Source organism: Heterocephalus glaber, unplaced genomic scaffold, assembly GCF_053883595.1.
Source record: "Heterocephalus glaber isolate CG9 unplaced genomic scaffold, H.glaber_assembly_v1.0 deba00000470, whole genome shotgun sequence".
Classification (NCBI taxonomy): Eukaryota; Metazoa; Chordata; class Mammalia; order Rodentia; family Bathyergidae; genus Heterocephalus; species Heterocephalus glaber.
Window position 1 is genome coordinate 12,232,262 of NW_028258145.1, and position 25,245 is coordinate 12,257,506.

The 25,245-nt window shown below is 50.6% G+C and overlaps 1 protein-coding gene across 2 annotated transcripts in view; it reads left to right on the forward strand.

Moving 5' to 3' along the window:
• Sh3rf3 (SH3 domain containing ring finger 3) overlaps positions 1–25,245 on the forward strand; it is a 235,681-nt gene that overhangs the window by 127,804 nt on the left and 82,632 nt on the right. For both annotated transcript variants that reach the window (XR_015448504.1, XM_004844734.3), the window contains exon 3: positions 11,396–11,491. Coding sequence is in view for 1 of the 2 variants with exons in the window: in XM_004844734.3 (XP_004844791.2) it covers positions 11,396–11,491 (96 nt within the window). In the remaining variant the exon portion in view is untranslated. The remainder of the gene's footprint in view (positions 1–11,395; positions 11,492–25,245) is intronic.

Sequence of the window (25,245 nt, forward strand, 5' to 3'; positions counted from 1 at the left end):
CTATCACATGTGACTTCATGGAGTCTGGCTGGGCCCTTGAAAAGGGGACAGATCCCGGAATGGCTGCAGGCCCTGCCAGCTCCAGCAATGGCTGGCCTAGGCCCAGGCTGACCCAGGCCCAGGCCTTCTTGCCAGGCCCTGTAGGAGGAGGCTGGGTAGAGATCTCCCTGGAAATAGGGCAGAACCAGGAGCTTACAGGAAATACACACCTGTAACAGGAAGCAGGAACAGTGTCCTCTGGTGGGAAAGTTGGTCAGCTCTCCTCACAGTGACTAAATCACCCTCAAGAAGCAGAGATTGGGCTCCCATCTCCTCAGGTTCCACCTGGATTCAGAGGGTTCAGTCTATGGCTGGCCCCCAGGTAAGAACATGGCAAAAGGGTATGATGGAAGAAAGCTGCTTGCCTTGGGGCAGCAGGAAGCAGAAGGAGAGAAAATCAGAGAGGAAGGGGCCAGATACAGTCCCCAAGGTCACCCTCATGGCCCAGTCCCTTCAACTGGGCCCCACCTCCTATGTCCTTCACCTCTGGATAAGGCCATCATGTTAGAACTCCATCAGTGGATTAATCAACCATAGAGTCAGAGCCTCATGACCCAATCACTTCCCAGAAGGAACCAGGCCATCAGCACAGTGAGCCCTTGGTGACATACTGGTCCCACCACAGCCTGCTCCACTTGAGGGGCTCTGTGGGGTCTCCCAGCCCCAGTCACGGGCCAGAGGACACAGAGTTGTCTACACACATGTGGGGGCATGGTTCTATGTCAGACACAGTGCTCTCTAAGTGTGGCATCTAGAGACACAGGCAACAGGTAGTTGGCAGGAGTGCATGGGCACTGAGCTGTTCAGGTTGCCCTGAGAAAGACATGGGCTAGTGAGGATGCAGAGCAGTTAGACGATAGAGCTGAATATTCAAGTTGGATGACACAGCCAAATACTTGAGGTCTCAAGAGCAGCAGCTGATTAGCCCTTGGGTAGGGACAGCTCTGTGGCCCATTCCTGGGGGGTGTTTGGGGCACAGCTGGCTCAGCCTCAGAGTGTCTATAAGGTGGGCTTGGTGATGGGGTCCTGGAGGGTGACCTGGAAAGCAAATCTGGACCCAGTTGGCCCTGAGAAGTTAGATCCAGTTCCCTGTCACCTGGATCACAATGTCCCCAAGGGACCCCGGGGAGGTGTCCTGTCACAGTGTCTTTTTCCAAGACTATCTCTCCTTGAGTCCTGTGGGCTTCTGTGGAGAAAGGAGTCCCTGGGTGTGATGTGATGCTCTGGCCCTCGTGCCCCACATCACCTTTCCCCCCACAATAGCCCTTGCCTGCTACAGATCAAGGCATGGGCAGGAACACCCTTGCTAATGTCTCTGTCTGGCTTTCTCATGTCTGTACACCAGGCACAGAGGACACAGTTTCTGTTTCCTGTTGCTGGAGGACTCTCCAAGGGGTTCTCCCACCCCCGCCTAGTGGAGGCCCAGATTGTGAGCAGTGCCTGGACCATGCTGAGATGCACAGGGCTGCGTCCTGATGCCCTCCACATATCTCCACCTAGGGACCTGAGGGTGCCAGTGCACTTGCCTCCAGGAGCTCATGTGGTGTTGGGCACATAGTGCCAACCTTCCCTTTGTGCTGGGATGGAGCATGTAAGAAACATGAAACAGGCAGAGCACAGTGAATTTTTACCTTTAGCTTTTGAATAGTTCTGTTAAAATTGCATTAAAGTCATTCTAAAACCAGTCTTTGTTTTATTTAAGAAGAGAATGCATAATTACCTTTTGTAAAGCAGCTAAAGAATGCATATTTTATAACTTCTCTGTAGTCCCACTCCAAAAAGCTGGGTACTTGCAGATACGAAGCTGAGTGACAGAAAAGGCAGTGTCTCCTCTGCCAACAGGACTGGGGTGCTCCTGGGCCCCACTGATGCCCTCCATCCATGGGATGCCCTGCATCTGTCCACAGGGTGCCTTGCACCCACAGGGGCTGGGCTTGTGCCAGTGACAGTCTGCAGGCTGGCTGTGTGCTCTTATAAAACATGGCCCCTGCAGGTTCAGGGTGACTCAGCTTCAGATCAGGACCTGGTGTCCTCTCTGGGATGGATGGCCATGGGGTCCAGGTCAGGGCTGGGCTTCAGAGAAGGTTACTCCAGCCCTGCAGTGGTGGTTTCCTCCCCATCTCATTTTTACGCCACCATGAGACTCAGCGAAGGTTTTCTCGAGCCACTGCCATGTTTTGGCAGGATATTGTAACTGTCTCCCCAGGGAGCTGTGCTTGCCGTACATGGCCTGGGCTGCCTGTGTGAACTCACGCCACAGTGCCCAAGGAGCCTCCAGAGCTACAGGTCTTCTCTGTGCGCGTTTGCCCCCAACTTCATTGGGGTCCCAAGGCTCCCATGTTCAGAGGACACAGCCACTGCTCTGTCCTCAACCGGATTGTGAACCCCCTTGGCCACCCCCAGTCCCTCAGGACCAAAGAGAAGTTTTCTGTGGTTAAAAGCCCCTTTACAGGGCCAGGGATTTAGCTCAGTGATTTTGGCGCCTGCTGCACAAGCGCAAGGACCCGAGTTCAATCCCCGGTACCAAAAAAAAAAAAGCCCCTTACAAACACTGCCTCCATTCCTGCTGGCCCACCCAGACTTCTGTCCTGGTACTGTCCCCAGGAGACCTCCACATGACCTTGAGTGCTTGATCACCATCTCTCAGAGGTGGGGGAGCTCTCTCCTGGGTGACAAGTCAGTGTGAACCCCAGAGATGCTCCTCTGCCCCCACTGATGTCAAACACAGACAGGATTGGACTCAGTCGCTTGGACTCCAGTCACTCTCTTGTGCAGTGACTTTGGAACATTTACTTAGTCTTCTGGGCTCATTTTTACTATAAAATGGAGCTGGCACTGGAATTGCAGGAGCAAATGCATTTGAAGAATGGAGCTAGGCAGAGCAGTCCTGTGAGTGTCTGCTGTCTGTGAACCCTTTCCTCAGGTTCACTCAGACAGTGATGCCACTTAGGTCATCTGGATGCTCCCAGGAACATCATACCCTGCCTGAGACATGCAGACCAGGAGCCAAGGACTCCAGGTCTCCTCTCTGCACTCCTTCTTTCCAAGGCCTCCTGCTTTGCTGATGTGCACAGCCTGGCCCTCAATCCTGGCTCCTGACCCTTGGGTAACAGAGCCAGCCCCTGGGCTGCTCCTGGGCACCTCTGAATGCTCTTGAGCAGTAGTTAGGATCCTTTGGGGCTGAGAAGACTCAGAACTTTTGCTTTCGGTTCTTTCTTTGTCCAGGATCCATAGCAGGATGAGCCTAAGCACAGCCCGGGGTCCTGGCACCCCATTCCCTCCTGAGCCCCACTGGGCTCATTTACCCAGGACAAGTCACCTGCAACCCTTGGGGACCAGCCCTCCTTTCCAGGCTCCCACCTTAGGTGTGGGGGTTCCTCCTGCTTGGCAGCCCTGGGGCTCCTCTGTGTGACCCACCCCCACCCCTCCACCATGTCTCATGTGCTTTAGTAAGGAAGTGCTTTAGTAAGCACCAGACTCAGGGCTTGGAGAGGGACAGGGAACAGGCGTACCTAGGCCCTGTTTTTCCTCCCTGTGACCTCAGTTGGGGTCAGAGATGAGGGACAGGTGACAGCTTTTGTTTGCAGGCAGAAGATGTGTTACATCTGCAGCACCCAGTCTGCAAGGATGCTGTGGCAGGCCGGCTGAGGGCAGGCCATGTGGGTACCTGCACTGGGCCAGGCTGTGAGCTGAAGATTTCCAGGCCTGCTGGTGACCATCTCTGGGCCCTGCTTCATTCCTGCTTCTTAGAAACCTTGGAATTCAGGAAGTGGGGACAGGGAGCCATGTGGCCTCCCGGAGAGCAGGGCTGTGGCCACTCATGCATTGTGGGACTGTCTTGGGGGCTCTATAAATGACACTGACACAGGGCTTGGGTAGGAGGATGAAATAATGAGCATGTGGATTCTGCCTTACCCAGAACTGCTGCAAGGGCTCCAGGGTTCAGCACCTGTGGCCTCCCAGGCTGTGCCCTCAAATGCTTGGTGTGAGCTGTGATATTCACTGAGCTTTACTGTGAGTGCTATCAGTGGCCGAGGGAGGGACACGGAGGGCCAATGTCTACATTCTGACCCTCAGCTCTGTTCTCAACAGTGGCCTGATGGCTTCAATGCTCCTTCCCCAGGTGGAAATGAATGTACGGATTGGTAAATGGATTAGAAGAGTGGTTAAGGACTTATGAATGGGGAGTGGACCATGTCTCCTGAATTCTTGCAGACGAATTATCTACTAAGCCTTGGGAGGAAAGTGCTTCAATTTTTGATAACTACTTTATGCTTATAGCCCAAATCACAACATCTCAGGACCACCCCCCGCCCAAGCCACCTGGATGCCAAGGAGAGATCCAGCCATATGGCAATTGATGACTCTTGGTACATTTCCAAAACTCAAGATATGGGGAATAGGGAAGGTGGCGTGTGACTGTCTACTGGCCCAGTGAGTGAGAGTCCTTAACACTAGGCCTGTGGTGAAATTGAGCTTTGCATACAAAAGGGAAATGAACTCTGTTCACAAAGTCCTCGCCTGCTGTTATGTTAGCCTGGACATGTGCCCGCCTCCCTGACATCGGTGACAGCTTTGGTGTCAGTTGGTTTGGTTCCTCGTCAACCTAGGAAAGCACTGACAATGAGTCACATTGGCCGATGCCGACTGCCATCTGTGCTTGTAAAGAATGTTTCACTGGCACGTGGCTGTGTGCATTCATTCACGGACTGAGCTGCTTCAGTGTCAGCATTGAATACTTGGCCTGCAAACCCTGGATGTCCCTTGCTGGCCGTTTCCAGGAAGCGGATGCCAAGTAGTGACATGGAGCAGGCTCCATGAGGCCACAGGCACAGGGCTGGTCATTGCATAATCCAATGCATCTGATGGGACAATCAGGAGCCACGTGGAGGGTATGGGCACCAGTGAGGACAGGTTGGACACCTTGGGCTTCTCCAAGAACAGAGACGGGAGCACGCAGCTGATCCATGCCATCTTGTATGCAGCACCTGCTTGATTTCTAAGGAAGGGCATTTCTCCATGTCCTGGAGTCCACAGAGCAGTTTCCCCTCCTTGTCCTGCGCTGGCTCTAGGCTTTGAAACATGATGACAGATCAGAGACATGACCTAACCTGTGAAAATTGGCCAGCATTTTCCTGGTCCTATCCTGGGGCCTGGAGCGTCTTATGATTCCAGGACAAAGCAGGCTCTGTGCTAGCAGCCCTGATGTGTGGGAACGAAATTTTCCTCCTTGGGGCTGTCCCGAGGTGTGGTGTAGGTTAGAGGAGTGCTGTGGTCCATAGGCAGAGGTGGTCACTGTTTCTGTGTGGGGAGTGGCTGACTCCCTGTTCCCCAGGGTTCTCTGAGCTTGGCCCCCACAGCAGAATGGCACCAGAGAATATCTAGGAAGAACATAATCTTCCAGTCACTGCCTGGTCAGAAGCAAGCAAGGTGCTAGCACCTGGGGGCTCGGTTGGTACCAGTCTTGGTCCTCTACATCTGCTGGCACTGTGAATGAGTTGAGTTTGTTCTGGACTTCAGATAGATGGACTCAGACATGATGTATATTTGAGTCCAGCTCTGTTTTCTGTCAGGATTGTATTTGTGAGCTCCACACCCACATCATTGTAGGGAGCTGTCATTTGCCCCTTTTCCTAGCTCTAGTGCTATTTTTTAAATAGACTTGATTTTTAAATATCAGTTGTAGGTGTACAGAAGGCATAGAGAGGTCCATGTGCCCCTGTGCCAGGCACAGCCTCCTCCTTATGAGGAGCACGTTCCTCACCATCTATGACCCTGTGTCAACAGGCAGCACCAAGGCTATTGGTACATGAGGGTGCCCCCTTGTGTTGTGTATTCTGCAGCTTGGACACATGTGTCATGACAAGTGTCCACTGTCACCATGTCCTATAGAGCAGTCTCACTGCCCTGATGTCCTTTGAAAGAGTTAGCTGTCATTATTTCAAATCTTTTTCTGTTTCTTTCTTTACTTCTTTTGTTATTCTTATGTAGTTGTCCCAAATTTCTTGGATATTCTGTTCTTTTTTCTTTCTTCCTTTCAGTTTCTTCTCTTTGCTTTTCGGCTTTGGATGTATCTTCCATGATACCTGGAGCTCAGAGGTTCTTCCCTCAGCCATGTCCCATCTCCTAAGACCCCGTCTAAGGCATCTTTGCATCTGTTATTGCTTTTGATTAACAGCATTCTTAGGGTCTTTCTTAGAATATCCACCTCACTGCTCACACTGCCATCTGCTCCCTGTGCTGTGCATCCATGAACCCAGAGGCATCTTCATTGAGACTATTTTAGATTTCCAGTCTTAGATCTGAATCTGGTGTGGACTCTTTCAAATTGTCTTGCACCTGATAGTAAGTCTTGCCCTTTGTTCCTGACAACCAGACAAGTTATTCTGCACACATGAGTGACCATAAACTGTCTCAGCGGGTGGGGGTCGGGAGTGTGGGGTGGGGTTCCAGAGTCCTGTCATGGTCTTGGCTGTGATCCCTGCACTTCTCAATCCTCCACTCCACCTTGGTGGCCAGGGTGGCTGGAGCTGGCTGTCGGGGTAGATTGTTTAGTTCCACTTAGCTCACAGGTTATGCTCTGGTTAACCAGTCTCCTCGTGCAGACCCATGAGGAAGAGCAGGGTGCTCTGGCATATTGAGGTGGCTCCTTTTCTGATGCAGGTAGGTTTCCCCTGATATTCCCTGCAGGACTGGAAGGCCTCTCGGAGGTGAAGCTCATGCAGTCTGGACCTGTGTCTGGGTTGCCTTAGACCCCCAGGCCCCTGACTGCCCCTGCTGATTCCTCACTTGGGGTCCAGATCCCTGGGTGCCCTCCTGGATTCCATGATTCTCTCCATCACCTGTAGGCAGCAGGAGTTTGCTGTCACCCCATTCTGCCACAGATCTGAGAAGCTTAGTTAGTTTTCAGCCTGTTAAGCTTTTAACGTGTCTTAGGGTGGAGTGGCGACTTGGAGTGTCTTAGGTGCCAGGTGGGAAGCTGGATGTACCTATCTCCTGTTTGATGGAATGGGATATGTGTCAACACGCCTCACAGAGCCAGGTCACAGTGACAAACTCAATGGAGTCCTATGTGACTAAAAGCCCCAGTCAGAACCCTGGTGCCTGTCTCACCTCCTACTGAGAAATATTTGTATTTTTAATTTTTACCTTACTGCAGGGATCTACAGTGATTTTCAGGCTGGGTGCTTTTGTTTCTGCCCCCTGCCCCAGCCTGTGCCAACTAGTTTCCTCTGTACTAAAGCAAAATAAGTTAAAAGTGAAAATATAGAGTGTTGTGCAGAAACACAAGAAAATCTTAGGCCTTTTGTTTCCTCCTTGTGTTTGTTTTCTGGTTTGTGAGACAGTTCTATTATGAAACTGATTGGTATTCATTGTAGAATGTTTGGAAAATAGAAAGGAGCACAAAAATTAAAAATAAAAGTGCCTTGGGCTGGGGATTTAGCTCAGTGGTTTCGCTGCCTGCTGCACAAGCACAAGGACCCAAGTTCGATCCCCAGTACCAAAAAATAAATAAATAAATAATAAATAAAAGTGCCTGACTACTTCCTGTCCTATAGTTATCTGTCATAGAAATTTTGGAATATATGTTTTCACACTTTTTCTTCGTGTGTATTTTTAAATTTTTTAACCAAAAATAGGACCATATTTGTAAAATTAATAATGATATGTTCACTTAATGAATGATGTGCAAATGGTTTTACAATTTAGTTTTTCATTTAAAAATAATTATCATGTCTACTAAATAAATACCATGCATTGATATAAACTATTACTGTGAGGCTGTTAGAGTGGATGGGAGCTGTACCAAAGTCACCCAGTAGCCGACAGACCAAACCAAGTGGAAGTGCACTATGTGGGAAGGCACCCTGTGCACATGTGCAAGCATGTGGAGCCCCTCACCCTGGCAGTCTGCAGGAGAAACTGGATTGTACTGGGGAGCTAAGCTGAAAAGCAGGAAGCAGGCCCGGGACTGACATTTTGTGTTCAATATAGACATTTCCCTGGACACCATTGTTTCTCCCCAGTACCATTTTAAGAGATAGAATGTATCTCATGGAGGGGACAGTGCCACAGACATTTAGCCAAGCCCCTCTGCTATGCATTTGGTGTTAGCTTTCCTGAAGTTTAACAAACACCAGAAGGAACATCTTCAGAGCCAAATCTTGGTTCACACTTGGGTCTTCTTCAGACATCATCCCTAGATGTGGTGCATTCAGGTCAGGCATGATACAGCTTCCAGGGCATTGCCAGGCTGCTGTCCTAAGATTAGAACCCACCCAAAGCAGGAGGTGCCTTCTTCCTGCATCCTCATCCCACACTACATTGCCCTGATGTTTGTCTGTAACAACTGAATGAGCAGAAGAACAAAGAGGAAAAAGAGGAATCTTCTTGTTTAAAATCATCCCTGGGATTGATTCTTTGTTTAATGGCAGTTTGCTTTCTTCTTTCATGAGTTCCCTGATTTTTGTCTTTAGCCTATTTTTCCTTTAAAGTGTTTATCTGTTTTCCTCCATTGTCGCTTAAAGTCTTTGTGCAGCAGGGATATGAGGCCTTTATCCTTCATGTGTCCTGCAAGTATTTTTCTAGTTTGTCTTTTTGTTTTGTGACTGCTTTTTTTTTTGGTACCGGGGATTGAACTCAGGTCCTTGCACTTGTGCAGCAGGCGGCGAAACCATTGAGCTAAATCCCCTGCCCAGTGACTGCTGTTTTTAAGACAAGATTCACATTTCCTTCAGCCAAATCTTTGTTGTCATATTTTAAGGTACCTTCCCCAGCTCAAGATGAAACATCTATTCATGTTTTCTTCTTGGATAATCAAGCTTCTTTCTATATGTCTAATCCTTATGGAATTAGTTTTGGGATAGATGCAGAACTATTTTTAATGATTAGACAATTTTGATCACATTTTCTGATTATTGATGCTATCTAGGCAAGCCAGTCATTTTTATGAATTTATTTTTAAATTGGCAGCTTTTTTCAAATTCTTATTCTAATTTTTAGTTTCTACTTTGTTTTTGTAGGTAGAAAATTATATACTCATCTTTCTAATATTTATACTTCTTTATTTTTTATGTCTTTGGCTTTAGTTTTTAGAACAGCATGAAATAATAGTATGGATATTCTGATTTTTCTAAGATCAAATTTAACCTACTATTTTCTTCTTTTTAAGTTTTAATTTTACACAGTTAACTTACTTTTCCCTCTCTGTGACCAGTGAGACCTGGTCTGACTTGGTTGGGCCTTCTGCTCGGACCAGGTGGGTCCGTGCACTGCAGTTGAATGGTGATCCCTGAGCACCACACAGGCCAGTCCTCCATGCAGCTGGAGGGACCCAAGGAAGCCTGCGCTCGGCACCTGACGGGAGCCCTGGGTCGCATCTCCCACCTGCATGAGGTGGCACCTTACAGGTGGCTCTATGTTTCCTGTCCTCTGGTGTTCACTGGAAGAGGCACAGCAGCGTCACTCATGACAGGACACTTGAAGGAATGTGTGACTGCATCGCTAGGTGACTCCATGGTGGTTGTGTGACTGTTAGAATGTGGACTTACTCAGCCTCGATGGCACAGCTGTCACGCATCACGGACTTGCAGAGCAGGATATGGCACAGCCTGGTATCCCCAGGACCATGACGACAGCACCAGATCAGATCAAGAGCAAGCAAAAGGGAAGAGGATCAAGAGCTGGAGGGAGTGTGGGAGGTGGGGAGGGAAAAGAATGAAGCCAAGCTCAAGTACAACTCCACAATGAGTGTGGTCACTGTACTGTGCAAGCAGGTACAATACCGATAAAGAAGTTTAAAAAAGCAAGAAGAAACGCTGCAGTTGAGTGAACCCGAGTTGTGTGAGGCTGCCGCAGCATGACACTACTGACATGCGTGCCTTTGTAGTAAAGTGCTCTTTGGAGGAGAAGGAGAAGGCTCTGAAATGATAACAGTGCCATAAATACACAGATGACACAGTTGCTCACCAGCAAGTGTCACACACCATCTATGATGTCTATGCTCCACCTTCATACGTCAGGTGGGTGGTGGGTAGGTTCACACAGCCTCCTGTAGACAACTGAGTGATGCCTTGTGCCACAGTGTTGTGACAGCTACAAAGCCACCAGGGGTTTTCCCATAATTTACAGAGCCACTATCACTGGTCTGGTCTGTCCTTGACTGGGGATCCTTGTGCTGGATGCAATTGAATTCCAAAGTCTCGGATCACTTGTTACTTGCTGTTCGTGAAAGCTGGGGATGAAAGGAGGGTGAGCCACACTCATTATCCCCTCACTCCAGAGGCTTGGAGGAGACATGGGGACAGTGCAGCACCGAGCCTCACCGCCTCTGCCCCATCGACCATCCCCCACCTTTGCAGGGCACCCCACTCACCACAATTCCTTCTGCTTCCAGGGAGGTTCACTGCCCAACTTGGGACGTCCCCTCCTGACCTGGAAAGGGGCTGTGTTGCCATCTTCCTGCTTCACAAAGGCGTGGTGGCTTCTAGGGAGGGCAGGTGGCACCTTTGGATCTGAGGGAGTCCTCCATGAACTCCATGCACATTAGATGCCCAGCTGATCTTCAGCAGATGCCCAAGGAGGAGGGACAGGGAGGCATTGGGGGAGGCTGGCTTCAGACTGAGGGCACACGCTGACTGCTGAAGGAATGTGGCCAGGAGGGTGGGGGAAAGCATCCCTCATGGGTGCTGTCCTGCCCTGGTCAGGTACCCAGAGCTGGGAGCTGGGAACGGGTTCACATTCCCTGGCACTTGCTGCAGCTGTGTCTCTCCTCCCAGCTCCTCTGCCCACAGCCCAATTGGTCTCCATCTCTTCTGGGTTCTTCCTCTTGCCCTACACACCCTGTCCTTTGTCCCTGGGTCCAGGACAGTGTGATTGAGTGTTTCCTCTCATGTCCTGTCCAGGCTCCCTGAGAGCTCCTCTCCCTTCCCTGCATGTGCTTCCTGTGTGCAGCTGTTCCCACGTGGTGCTTGTGTGCTGGATGTGCTGGGGAACTAAGGATGAGGGGTTACAAAGCTCTAAATCATGGACTTGGCATGGATCACTTCTTTTGTTCTTGCATGGAGCTAGAAACAAATCATGTTATTCTTAGCTGAATTTATTTTTATCTCATATGTTTTTCTTTCATTAAATAAATCATAGGAGCCTGTGTTTTAAAACTCCGACTATATTTGAAATTGTCAGGTGTCCCTGGTGGGGATCTTTGGGGCTGTGCTCACTCTTATCAGAGCAAGACAATGAGTGGAAGGGAAGGCTGAGGGGACCCCACAGCTTCTTGGATCTGCCCCTGGCCTCCACATCTAACCAGTCTCTTGTTTTCCTTTTGGGTTGTGCACGGCGGCTCTGGAATCTCTAGGATGAAGTTCTGACAGTGATCCGCCGCGTGGATGACAACTGGGCAGAGGGCATGCTGGGAGACCGGATTGGGATCTTTCCCCTGCTATACGTGCAGGTAAGCCCTCGCTTGATCCCGCACCACTGTGTCAGCCTGGGAGCCTGGTCTGAGGTCTGTGCGGGCTGTGGGACTCTGCTTACACCACCCGTTGGGCTGCAAGACTGGCTGTGGCCTGCATGAAGAGCCACACTCCACAGCCTTCCCTGTTCCCTCTCAGATTCCTGTGTTGCACTGTTTTCGTGAGAGGTCCCATATCCCACTGCTGTAGTTCCCTACCCCTGAGGACAAAATTCCCTCCCTTTCAGGATTTCCCATGATGCACAGGGCTGGTGGAGACCCTGTCACTCTGTACGTCCTCCTGGCACTCTCGGCTTGATTCTGCATTGAGGCCCCTAAATTCCTGTCTCTTTTCTGTCACCAGGAAGCACTCGGTTCCTAGGGGTACCCTTAGGGAAGTGGCAGGGAGGGGACCATCTGAAATGCTGTCCCCTCAGGCTGTTTGTGTGAGTGTCTGCTCCTAGCATGTGTGTTCTCTGGCTGTCAGAGAGAGGCCATGTGCAGGCATCCTTTCATCCTGTCACCTCTAGTCATCCAGTACTAGCATCCTTTTGTCTGGGGCTGACTGAGGGTCAAATGCTTCCCAGGATCTCTAATCTTTGTGATAACATGGGAGACTAAGAAAGACAAATACACCCACTGCACAGATGAGCAGACAGAGGCACCAGAGACCTGGGGGTTGCCAGCGGCAAGTTGAGGCTGTGCTGGGGTTGAACACAGGTTGTCTGGCTCCACACTCACCCTTCATTCTCCTGCCCATGGTCCCCCAGCACCCCCACTTCATTCAGTGTGGGCAAGGATCTTCCCTCCCCAGCGGGCTTGGATGCTGCAGATTCGGCATCTAGACCCTCCTCTATCTTTCCTCTTCTCTTTTCTCTTCCTCCCTCTTCCCTAAACATCTGGATGAGTATTTCCCTCACATCTATCCTGGATAAGCTGTCCAAGAGATCCTGAGTCCCTCTCATGACATTGTCCACACACTCTGTGTCCAGGCCACTCAGAGGACCCGGCAGGCATCTGCATCATGGTGACAGTACCTGAGAAACCAACTCACAGGAGGAGAGGGCAGGTGGGGTGGTACCCAGGTAACCCCATCCACTGCGAGGTCAAGGCAGGTGGATCTCAAGTTTGATGATAGCATGGGGAACTTAGTAGGACCTTGTCTCAAAAAAAAAAGGTGGTGGGTGGGGCAACAGGGGTACAGCGCAGTGGTAGAGCACTTACCTGGCAAGCACAGGCCCTGGGCTCAATCCCCACCACCACAAAATAAATAATAATAATAATAACAATAATAATAATAATACAGAAGAGGAAAGATTTGTTTTGGCTCACAGTTTCAGAGTTTCAGGGGCTGGGGATTTAGCTCAGTGGTTTCGCTGCCTGCTACGCAAGCACAAGGACCCCAGTTTGATCCCCGGTACCCAAAAAAACAAAAACAAAAACAGAGTTTCAATCCATGGTTTCTGGGCTGCGTTGCTTCTGGGCTGTGGTGAGGCTGAACGTCACAGCAGGGAGCATGTGGTAGAGAAAAGCAGCTCACCTGCGGCAAACAGGAGGAGCAGGGAGGAGATGACAAAACACTGTCCCCAAGGGCTATGGCTCCTATAACACACTCACTTCAAGAAGCCCCCACCCGCTGAGTTTCCATCACCCCCAGCAATGTCATCCTGTTATGGATCCAAGTGGATTAATCCACAGATGCAGTTGGAGACCTCAAGATCCAGTCTCCATCCAGCAGCCTTGTGTTTGAACCCATGAGCCAGTGGAGGACACTTTAGATCCAGACCAGGACAGGTGCATACGTCCCCTGACTACTGTGTCAGGTCCCCATGCCTGTGTGCCATTGGTGCAGCACAGGCCAGGGTTCTCCATCCTGCTGCTGAAGATGAGGACTTACCACATGAACACCAACTGCCAGGTACTCTAAAAGTCCTACATGGGAGCCTTCAAATATTTTAGCCAGTGAAACATTTTCCCAGGCAGGATCTCAAGGGATACCCAAAGAAGCACGAAGAGATGCTGATAGAAACTTTGTTACTGTGGCTCAGATGGAAACAATCCCAATCTCCATGGAGTGAAACACCTGACAAAGATGATATCCATCAGTGGAAACAAACAAAACTGCTACTTTGAGATGTAAGGATGAATATGCCAGAGCATCACCTAAACTCACCTGTGTAGGGATGCACTGTCCTTCTGTTATGCACTTCTACCCAGTCCTCAGTCTCAGTGCCAGAATGTCAGGTTTGTGGGCAGGTGTGCAGCTGTAGTCCTGCCAGCTCACCAAGGGACACACACTGGGCCTTGCCTCATCTCACCTCCACTCATGTGTGCAGTTGGTCTGGGATAGCCAAGCTGTGGCAGGCCTGGTGACCAAGTGCATTTCCCGAAAACCTGCCTAGACCTGCTGGGTGGACCCAGTGAGACCCAGGGTGCAGATGTGGCTGGAACCAATCCTTCCTCTGTTGCTGGCATCAACTCTGCAAAGGCTAACCCTGTCCCAAAACTATAGAATAATCCTTCTGTCCCCTCTGCACCCCCCAGACACCAGCTACCAAGGCGTCCACACCAGAGGCCGAGCTGCTGGCCCCAGGCCCTTCCCTGTCCCTGCTGTGCTTCCTGGGACTACTCCTACCCTGTCCTGCTCTGCTTCCTGCCAACCTGCCCCAGCCCCATGGCCCAACACTACCTCCTTGTTCCTCTCACCCCTTGGTTTTGTGCAGTCTCTCTCCAGCAACCCACCCCCTCCCCAGAGACCAAGTGCACCCACCCAGCCACCAGATGATAGCCAGGCAGGTGCACTGCTGTGACCTGGGCTGACCTTGCCCTTTCCCACAGGGGATATGGAGAGGGGGAGGCTGGGCACTCACCCTTGGGAATCCATCCAGGAAGGGACCAGGACCCAGACACTCTGCAGGGCCTTCCGTGTCCTTGAGGGGCAGAGTAACTCACCATCATTTCAGATTTTCAGAACACCTTGTTCTAATGATATGAGAAGGAATCTGTCTGAGGGAGTCCCTCCTTCCCATGGAATGTCACAGTGCCACCTGAGGTCAGGAGTGCAGTGCCACAGTGAAGAGTTGCTTTCCTCAGTCTGGCCCCTGTCCTGGCACAAGAGTCCCCCCGCTGGGGACTCCTAGCCAGCCAGTCCCTTTCCTGAGGGCTTCCATACAGCCTGGGCAGCCCAGAACTCAGCCCTCAGAGCCATGGTGACCCAGTAGCAGCACCACAGACCAGCAGGTCAGTGAGGCCTGGACTTCCACCAGCACATAGCTGTGTGGCTGTGGCAGCTTCTTCACCTGCCCAGCTCTCAAGAGACCTGTGTCCTGCGGGGACTGGAGTCCAGAGCACTGGTGCATTTCAGGGGAGCTGGGTTCTAGGCAGTAGGGAGATAGGGTGGGTGCCGGCTCTACAAAGCAGGGCAGCCTCATCCCAGGGTACTAGGGCCACGTGGTGGTGGGCAGAGACCTCTGGCTTTGAGCCAGATAGCAGCCTTCTGTCTGATGTCCATTGCTGTGGCTTCGGTTGGATGTGAAGGAACCCCGTGTGTTGTGTTGTTGATGCGATCTGTGGATCCTGGACAAGAGACAGACAGCAAAACTGAAATCCTCATTGAGTCCACTAAGTGAAATTCCTCTCCCAAGTAGGAGTAGTGATAATTATTTCCCTTTTGCCTCATTTTTAGCACAGAATTCAGATGTGTGGCTTCTGCAGTTTGTTCTGAGCATCCGTCATTTTTGACCTTGACCTCAGCCTCTTGGGCTCCACAGTGGCCTCTCCTCAATTTACTTTTCATAAAGAGAACATTGTTTTGAACTGTGGCATCTAACACGGTGTTAGCCGACCTGGCAATAACCTACAGGCATGACTGACCATTCCCCTGGGTACAGAAGAGCTCGTGGTTGTAGCTTTGCGTCTTTCCTGCTGTTGTGACACAGTGGATGCCAGCTCTGTGGGTTGGATCTGCCATCTCACGGTTCCTGTCATTTCTTTTAACTTTGTCCTGTTAACTTGCTGCCCCTGCACTGGGGCAGGGAGTGTTTATGGGGAAGAAGGTAAGCAGGGGTGTGTGTTAGTTGAGATTACCCCATCAATAGGGCACATAGAACTGTGAGAGAGGAGGGAACTGGCTCATGTCATGCACTGTGGAGCTGAACAGGCTGTCTGTAGGTTGGAAACCTAGGGTGCTCATAGCACAGTGCTGTCCAAGTCTGAAGCTGCAGAACAAGGAGCAGAGGTGGATCTCATTCTGAGGCTGAGGACCTGGAGCCCAAAGGCACAGAAGCTGGGCCCTGCTGTCAGAGGGCATAGGAGAAGTGTCCCAGCTCCAGAGGGCATGGAGGGCACATCTTCCCACTCAGCCCACCTACTCACAGGCTGGTCTCCTCGGGAATTCCCACACAGTACACCCAGGTGTGATGCCACCAGTTCTCCAGGTGTGCCTCAGTCCAGTTGAGGCTGACCCGTGGACTATGCCTGAGTGCAGAAGCCCTTCCTCCCCTCCCATGAGCTATGTGCCAGTCTTACCCACCTGCCTTAGCCAGGCAGGTCTCTCCACTGGGCTAAACCTCAAATTTGGGCAGAAATCATACTCCAGGTAATTTGAGGCTGGTAACCTGATGCCAGCTCAGGACCCCAGAGACCTTGGCAGGATGAGCACTGGTCCTCACCATGTGACAGGTGCACCCATTCAGGCCCAGAGGGGAGTTTGCACAGGTGTACCCCCACTCCTAGTTTCTGTTTGCTGGTTGTCTCTGTGGTTAGAAGGGCAACCAGAAAGAAAGGTGTGCTATCAATGTTGGCCACAGTGGTAGTGTGAGACACAGTGTGAGAGATGTGTGTGGGGTTCAGTGTGAGGGACTCAGTATGTGAGACACAATGAAATGCAGTGTGGGAAACTTAGCGTGAGACTCAGTGTGTGAGAAACAGTATGAGACTCACTATGAGAGGCTCAGTTGGTGCATGAGACTCAGTGTGAGACACCGTGGTTCTGGAAGGGTGTCTCCCCCACACAGTGTGTCCAAAGTTAGACATTAAGGATTTCTGCACACAGGCCTTGTTTGGATCTGGGGAACGCAAGGGGCCTTAGCCTTTGAAAGACTGCACAGGGGGCTGAGCATATTGGATATGGGAGGCCTGTGGGAAGTGCTATCTGCTCATGTGAATGTGGCTCTTGTGCCTCAGGCTCCTGTGCTTCCTTACCAGTGTGTCACTCATAGGGACAAGAATAACACCATAGATATGGGGCTGTTTTCACCTGCCTTGAGCTCCTGGATATCCTTTGCTGACCTCAGTGCTTCTGCCCTCGCTCGTTGTCCACGTTATTTACACATAGAGATGAGACCCTTACCTGCCCTGCACAGGCCTCCACAGGCCTCCACGCTTGAGGGATGCCAGGTTCATGCCCGACCTCAGTAGGCCCTGTGTGTTCTTGCTGTTGGGAGTGGAGTGAAGGACACCTGGCAGGCAGCTGTAAACCCCAGGCCACCGCCCTATAGCGTCCTGCCCTGTGTGTCTGCCCCACCCCCAGGCCTACACTGGCCATCTCACCCCTCAGAATAGAACAGGAGCATGGCACTGGAGAGAGACAGGCAGGAAGCATCACGCACATTTTTAAAGAGCAAATGTCAGGTGTGTTTAAGGTCTACAACATGCTTTTATTGGTACCGGGGATCGAACTCAGGGACCTTGCACCAGGCGGCAGAACCATTGAGCCAAATCCCTGGCCCTCAGCAACCTGTTTTATGACATATATATGGCAAAGTAGTTGTGGTAGTGAAGAAATTACCATATCCAACACCCCACAGAGTGTCCATCTTCTTGACAAGAGCAGCTTGCTCAGCAGAGCCCTGATGGGGAGTGCTCCATGTTGTTGTCCTGGAGTCCTCAACCCTCTGCTTCTTGGACTGTTCACCCCATACCTGCTCCTTTGTGTCCTTGGACGACACGAGTTCATTTCCTCCCTGTATCCTGGTGAGCACTATTTTATTCTGTCTTTATAATATGTGACCTTTTTTAATAGTGTCCATGCATAAAGGAGATGACTTAATATTTTCCTCCCTGGGTCTGACTCATTTCATTCAGCATCACATCCTCTAGGCTATAGATCTATCAGATGTATATTTAAATGTGTTGGGGTACAACTGTAGTCCCAGCTACTTGGGAGGCTGAGGCAGGAGGATTACGGGATCCCAGGAGTTCCAGGCCAGCCTGGAAAAGACAGTAAGATCCTGGCTTAGAAAAATGAAAGAAAAGACAAATAATTGAATCTAAAATAAAGAAGTTGGGGAGGAAACTTGTTTTGTCAGATTCCATGCAGCCCCAAGGTGGGCCCCAGCCTAGCAAGTAGACCCACCTCCTGTCAGAGACCACTTCTGAGGCCACTGTGCTCCTAGAGCAGCCTGGTCGAGGCAGCTGTTTGCAGATATGGTGGCGAAAGTGCGTGTAGCCCTGGGAAGGCGGGGCCTGGTTGCAGCTGGGTGGTCTTGGCTGAGGTCAGCATGGTATTCAGGAGGAGCTGTGTCTCTAGACAGCTGGAACCAGACACATCCGGCTGGAGTCTCTGGGGTCCAGGGATTCTCCAGGCCTCTCCATTCCAGAGTGAACCGGGCTTTGGGGGCAGATCTGGCCTGCAGTTCGAAGTTAGTGCCGGCCCTCTGCAAGGGAACACTGCTGTGGTCATCCAGCTCAGCAGGGAAGCACTCAGCTGTCTGCCTTCTCTTGAGTTGCCTTTGGTTGCACTTCCTATTGAGAGGGGAGAGCGAGCATGAGCATGAGCACGTTGCTAGTGGCCAGGGCAGTTTTAGAATTCAGCGGAAATGCTCACCCATGCGTGTGCATTTGGGAGACTTTCTAAAGGCACCTCAATTCAGCCAATTACTACAGAATGAGAAGCGGCAGCTAATTTTGGCTTCATCTCATTCCTGCTCAGCCCACTCAGAGGAGCTCAAAGCCACACTTGCTTTTTTATCTTTCAAAGCGAGAGCAATTAAGGCACTAGTTTGAAGCTATTGACAACTCTCTTTCTGCTGGCAAAGGCCGTGGTTTGGTTAGGACCACTCTTCCAGGTGTCTTGTTTTCAGTGATCTTCCTTCTTACCTCCTGCTCATTGCTGTGCTGAGCTCTGCTCTGCTCTTGGGAAAGCCATTGGGTGAGAGTTGAGAGGCTTCCAGGTTGCCACAAACACACCCTGGGCCAGCTGCACCCACACGGCTGCCCACCCCTCCTCATAGCTGCAAGACCTGTGCCTGGGTCTCCAGTAGAATGTTGATCCTGGTGTCAGCTGTGAAGCAGAAATATACCTGCTGCCAGCACCGAGCCTTGTAGTCAACAGGTGGTCTGCATCCATCTCCCTCGAGTCTCCATTGATAGCTTAGACCTCAACTGAAAGAACCTTTCTACCACCCCTGAAAACCCTCCATACTGTCCCTTTCAGACCACTAAGATGCCACCATCCATCTATCCATTCATCCATCCATCCTCCCACCCATCCACTCACTCATCCAGCCAGCCAGCCACCCATTCATTCATCCATCCACCCACCCATCCACAACTTATCCATCTACTCATCCATTCATTCATACATTCACCCACCCATCCATCCATCTACTCATTCATCCATCCATCTACTCATCTGTTCATCCATTCATTCATTCATCCATCTACCCATCTAGTCCTCCAACCACCCATCCATCCACTCATCACTATCCATTCATCCATCTATCCACCTATCAATTCATTCATCGACCCCCTCCCCCACCCCCACCTTAGGATTGAGCTGGTTCCTCGGGACCCCTTTGGATGTGCCACACAACATCTCCACACCTCCATTTCCTCATCTCTGCAATGGGAGCAGTCACCTCACCTGCCTCGTGGGGTTTGGGGGAGGTTATATTAGTGACACTGACACACAGGCAGTGACTGTCACAGTGAGAGCTATATTATAAATTATTTAGCTGTAATTTTTTGAGTCCCCTGAGTCACTTCCCTCCCATGCAGTGAGCTGTGGGAAGCCCCAGTCTCTTGCCTCTCTGCATCTTAGTCCTGCAGTGAGTCGTTGAGGCCATGACAGAAGCAAGGAAAGCAGAACTTCATGCTGCTTAAAGGAACTGTTCAGTGTGGAGGAAAAGAATCCCATTGAGAACAAGTTGCAGACACCTGTGGGGCAAGGGAGCAATCTGAGAGACTCCACCTTTCAGGACAGGACCACCTTGAGGCAGAGCCTCTGCTCAGGGCCTCTGTGGGGGAGGAAGGGGCCCGTGGTGCTCCCAGTTCCTGTCTGTGGGGCAGTGTCCAGTGTCACCAGAGGATCAGAAAGATGCTTGAGACCAGGACAGAAGAAAACCCCAGAGGTCTAATCTGTGCATCTGTGACCTTCTTGTGTTTAAGAGAAGAAGGACTGCCTGGAAAGCACAAGGTCCTGAGTTCGATCCCTGGTATGGGGTGGAGGGTGGGGCTGTGCACTTGCTTGTATTTCTTTTTGCTGTGTTTGCAGCAGAGCTCATGTTTCTGCTTGTTCTCAGACACTTAATGTTGGGGAAATATGTCTGGGGATTGCTGCAGTTTTGTTCCTAGCCATCCATCATGCCCTGTCCATCCACTGTGTCCTGTCCTGCCCACTGTGTCCTCTCCCATCCACCATGACCTGTCCTGTCCACTGTGCCCTATCCCATTTATACCCTATTCTTGGATTCCACTAAGCAGGGAGTGGGGTCTCTGTGAAGTGGATGCTGAGGTGCGCAGTCACAATGCATCAGCCCTGGGAGCAATGTCCCAGCAAGAGGGAGGAGGCCTATATCAGCCCTGGGAGAGGAAAAGGAGACAACCCTGGGCTTATGGTGGCTGCAGGTGGACATGTGACACAGACCCCCACCATCAGAGGTGGGATCGTGGACTCTGCAGAAAGGAAGAAGCAGAGCTGAACAAGCAGGATGGCAGGGCATAGGTGCTGGTAGCATCTCCTCCCTCAGGTCTGTTATGGGCAGCTAAAAATTCTGATCTAGCAGGTGTGACAGCATCACCCACAACCTGGTTGGTAACTGTGGCCAGGGGCGAATGTGCAGGGTGGGCATCACTTCCTCACTTCTTCCCTTGTGTGGTACACGCAGTCCTACACTCCCCCAAACAACCTCAGTTGGAAAACAGACCTGGCTGTCCTGGCCTGGGCCACCAGCGGTCTACCCACATCCCCGGGCTCTGTGTTCATCCTCATTGGTCCCTGGCCTGGTTAACCACTCACATCCTCCACTCTGGGAGCTCCACACTGGGATGACTTCTTGTGAGCCCTTCAAGCTCTGTATTCCGGCAGCTGGTGGCTGTCATCTAGGCTCAAAACACAAACAGGGGATGATTGGCCAGATCTTGCCAGAACCTCAGCTCTGTGTAAAGCCTTTCATCCATCTGGGAAAGTGCTGGAGGCTTCCGCAGCACCTCACACCTGGGGCAGAAATGGAAATGCGTATGACCACCGTAACTCAAAGGCTCCCCAGGGCCCACAGACGCCTGGGCTTCAGCTGTTCTTTTGTTTCATTTGTTTTTAATGAATTTTTCTGATTATAAAAATAATACCTTGCTTTTGCTCAAAATTAGAGAATTTGGAAAACTGTAAAGAAGAAAATTAAAATCACTCATAATCTTACCAGTAAATATAATATTCACATAAGAAAAGAGCGAAGTGAAAGGCTGTTAGCATATTGTTCCATTTCCTTTTTGTTCTGTGTATAAATTTGCATATATTTGAGGGAAGTTTGGGGGTGTGCTGCATCAGTATTTCTAGCAGCTTTTCTCATAAAACTGTGAGTCTCCTACTGATGTTACTACAGTGGCTTTGGGATGCATCACTGGTGCCATGCCCCCTGTGACCCTGAGCCTCCATGTCCCCACTTCAGAAGAGGGCTATGACGTCCCAGAGCTTCAGACTCCCACACGTGAACCCATCACTGACCTCATCAGTGCCCACGAATCTGTCCCTCCTCAGACACGTCAGCCCCTATTGCCACAGGCCCCATTTAGTCTTCAGCCCCATCTGACACACTAAGGAAAGCCTGCTTGCTTCTTGCCTGCTGGGTGGGTCTCCTGAGAGCAGGGCATCTCTTTTCACTCTCCCACTGACTCACCTGCAGTGCCATACAGGACCTGGGGCGTGCAGTAGGCACCACCGCCGTGTGCTCCACAATTGGGCCCCTTCCCTGTGAACCCCAGGCTCAGAGGGCTTGTGGGGAAGTCATTCCTCCCTGTTGGCCAGGACTCTAGACATGGCCCCTCCCCTCTCACATCACTGCACTGACCAAATGCCCAGGAATGCCCAAGTCCTCCTCCAACTCAAAGGGGCCCTGAGTTCCTGACCACCCTGAGCCTTATGACCTCACTGCACCTCAGTTTGACATCCTTGACAGAACCCTGTGCACAGATGAGTACACATGTGTTAGGCTGTGGAGCCCGTGTCCCTCCACTGCATGGAATACACAGGTCCCTCTGGGCCCTGTCCATACTGGTTGAAGGACTTATCTTCCTGTTTTTACCCAGACTTCCTCCAACAGAGCTTCTTTTCATTATGCATCCATGAGGGGTTACATTATGAATACTGTCAGCCCTGTGTGACTAAGAAGGCAACCTCAGAACAAGCACTTTGCCTGACAAATGTCACTGCACCTGCTTCTGGGTGCTGCTCCCACCTGACAGCACAGGCCTCTGAGCACCTTGGTGAGGCCATGAGCTCACTCAGACTCAGGTCAGACCACAGAACCTAAGCACGGGAGGAGTGGGCTCAGACTCAGATCAGGCCTTTGTCCCTTCCACTCTCTGTCCCTCCAGACTCCCGCCTCCTCTGCTGATGATATATCGAGATATGACTTCCTGCCCCTGAAGGAGTGAGGTGTGGAGGACATTGTGTTTACAATATACTCACTAATATTACTGCATCCTCATCAGAAGTTCCTTGCTTTCTCCTGTTGAGTGGTCTTTATTTAGTACCACCTGTGTTCCTGTACTGAGCTCTTTACCCATCTATAAAATAAGAGTATTTTTTCAAAGGATGAACTTGGGTTTGAGTCTCACTACTCCAGTGCTCAGCTGTGTTGTGGAGGTTTCGTGGAGGCATCAGAGAGATGGGGAAGACAGGTCAGGTGCAGACAAGTTGTCCTGGTCACTGGGGCTCCTCTCTAAGCAGAAGATCACTGTGAAGTTATGTGGTGCTGAACTAGGTGTCCAGCCCGCAGCATCAGCACAATGCAGTGACATTGCCTGGTGCTCTGTAACCCAAGCCTCAGGGCCACACAGGCCCGTGGAGTGGGCTTTCTGATGCCATCCCTGCCCCACAGCCCTGTGCTCTCCCAGGTTGCTGTGCGGCCAGCCCTGGGCCTCAGCTATGGGAGGACAGGTGGCCAGGTCCCTGATCCTGGAGTTGTCTGCAGTCCACACCCTGCACAGACAGGAAGAGGACTGGTCACTTCCAGTGGGGCAGCACCCCCTTCTCCCTGACAGTGGCTTCCAGTGTTCAGGATTGTGACTCACGATGACACGTGTGTTAGGTCCTCACCAAGGGTACCCATGTGCACATGTGAAATGAAGCCAACCTTTCCTGAAACTGCTCACCATCTGAGATGCATTCTGAGTCTGATATTTTCTCATATTCCATTGCATTTTTTGAAAAGTGCTGGTCAGGACCCAATGGTCTCATAGTTTGAAAGCCACGGCTCTGCTGGAGATCCCCAAGGTGCAGAGAAAACTGAGAACTCCACTCAGATTTACTGTTCACAAGGTTTTTATTGGTACTGGGGATTAACCTGGAGCCTTCCCACTGAGCTACATCCCCAGCCCTGTTTTATATTTTGTTTTGAGACAAGATCTTGCTGAGTCATCTAGTTGTCCAGAGTGGGCTCAAACTTGAGATCTTCTTGCCTCAGTCTCTTAGAGTGCTGAATATTTTAAACTTACTAATTCATATTTCTATTTTGTATGTTTCTTATAAGGTAAGCATATATTCTGGTTTGCTACATATATTTAAATTCATGTATGTATTTAGTATATTGCACAATGTAACATAAATAACATAGTGGTGTGCTAGAGATACTTACACCAGGTGCACCTGCAGCACTTTTCACAGGGTGGCCTGGCCCTGGCCCTTCTGGAAGAGCTGTACTTCCTCTACTTCTTGTCTTCTTTGCTGTCCTCATTCCTCCTCAGTTGTCTGTGACCCATGACATCCAGGATAGAAGCCCTGTGACAGTGTCTTCACTCCTGTTTCTGAGGTGGCCAGCAGTGTATGTGCCAAGGCCTGAGAGAAGGGTCGCCTGTGTCCAAGCGTCTGCAGAGAGAGCCCTTCACCAGGTTCTCTGGAAGCAGGACAGAAGGACCTCCATGCTCTGCTCTTTGCTGAGAAACCTGCATGTTGGGTTTTTTGTTTTTTTTTTTGGTACTGGGGACCAAACTCAGGACCTTGCGCTTTCAAGGCAGGCGGTGGCACCACTGAGCTAAATCCCTGACCTGCTGCATGTTGTTTTGTCACAGTGTCCTCCTGGTGAATTTCTTAGCAAGTGAGGGAGATTTGCTGTGTTCTTAGTTCAACAAAGAACTAAGACTCCTGGGGTCTTCCTCCTGTGCCTTGGTCCCGAGCTGAGGGCAATTTGGGACAGGAAGGGAAAAGGCTGAAGGGGATGGGGAGGGAGGAGCCAGTTCCCACTGGGCATCAGGGTGCACATCCTTGGCTGGTGGCCTGCGGGTGTGGAGGCCTGGGGCATTGGCTACTGGACAGGGCTGGCTGGAGACCCTGAAAGGTGTCGTTTCCTGGGCCCCATCCCAGGGAGACCTGGCCCAGGGTTTGCAGATGGGCTCACCACTCAGCTGGCTGTAGGGCGTCTGCAAGGGTGCTCCAGAGGCCCAGGAAGGTGCTGTCCAGCAGGTGTGCTGCCACCAAGGTCTGTGTGACACTGAGCAGGCAGACAGAGTCCCCAGCAAGGTGAGGCCTAGCCCATAGAGCCCAGCACCCAGGGTCAGGCAGGATGGGGCCTGCACTTCCTGCCATCCAGCATCAGCTTTCATGGACACCCTGTGGCAGTCCATAGTGGCCAGCAGCTGAGAGGAAACCATCCTCCCTCTCCTCCACGGTCCTCGCCTGTCCTGTTAGGTGATTCCCCAGTGAGTGAAGTCCACCCTGGGTTGTCTCCGATGTGCAATCTGCCTCCTTTGCTCATTGGTTTTCTGTTTCCTTTTTTTTCCCATTAAGTTTATTGTATAAAATACAATAAATATTCTATTTATGTATAAAATACAGTTACATTCATCATTGGGATCTTGTACCTTTACATGACGTATCTTGGCTCTTATTTTTTCCCCATTGCCCTGTCCTTCCTTCACCCCCTGCACCCTTCCATATTTACAAAGACTTTGTTTCCATTTTTTTCCTTTTCTCATATTTTTTCTTTTCCCTTCTTTCCTTTCCCCTACCCCTCCCACTTCCCCTACTCCTTTAGAGCTTTTCTTATTACACAATATCAATTATACATTTTTTAAAATTACAATATCAAGATTTAGAGGACATTACCCAGATTTTACAGAATTTAAAAGGATATAGAAAGCATATTACAAAAATCTTTTTTGAAATAAATTTGACAACTTCTATGAAGTACCTTAGAAGGTAATTTAATGAAACTGACTCTGGAGGAAATGTAAAATTTGAATAGCACCTATTCTTTTTCCTAAGTTCTTTTATTGGTACATTTTAGGTATATAGTTCGTTTACATTTATCATTGGGTGT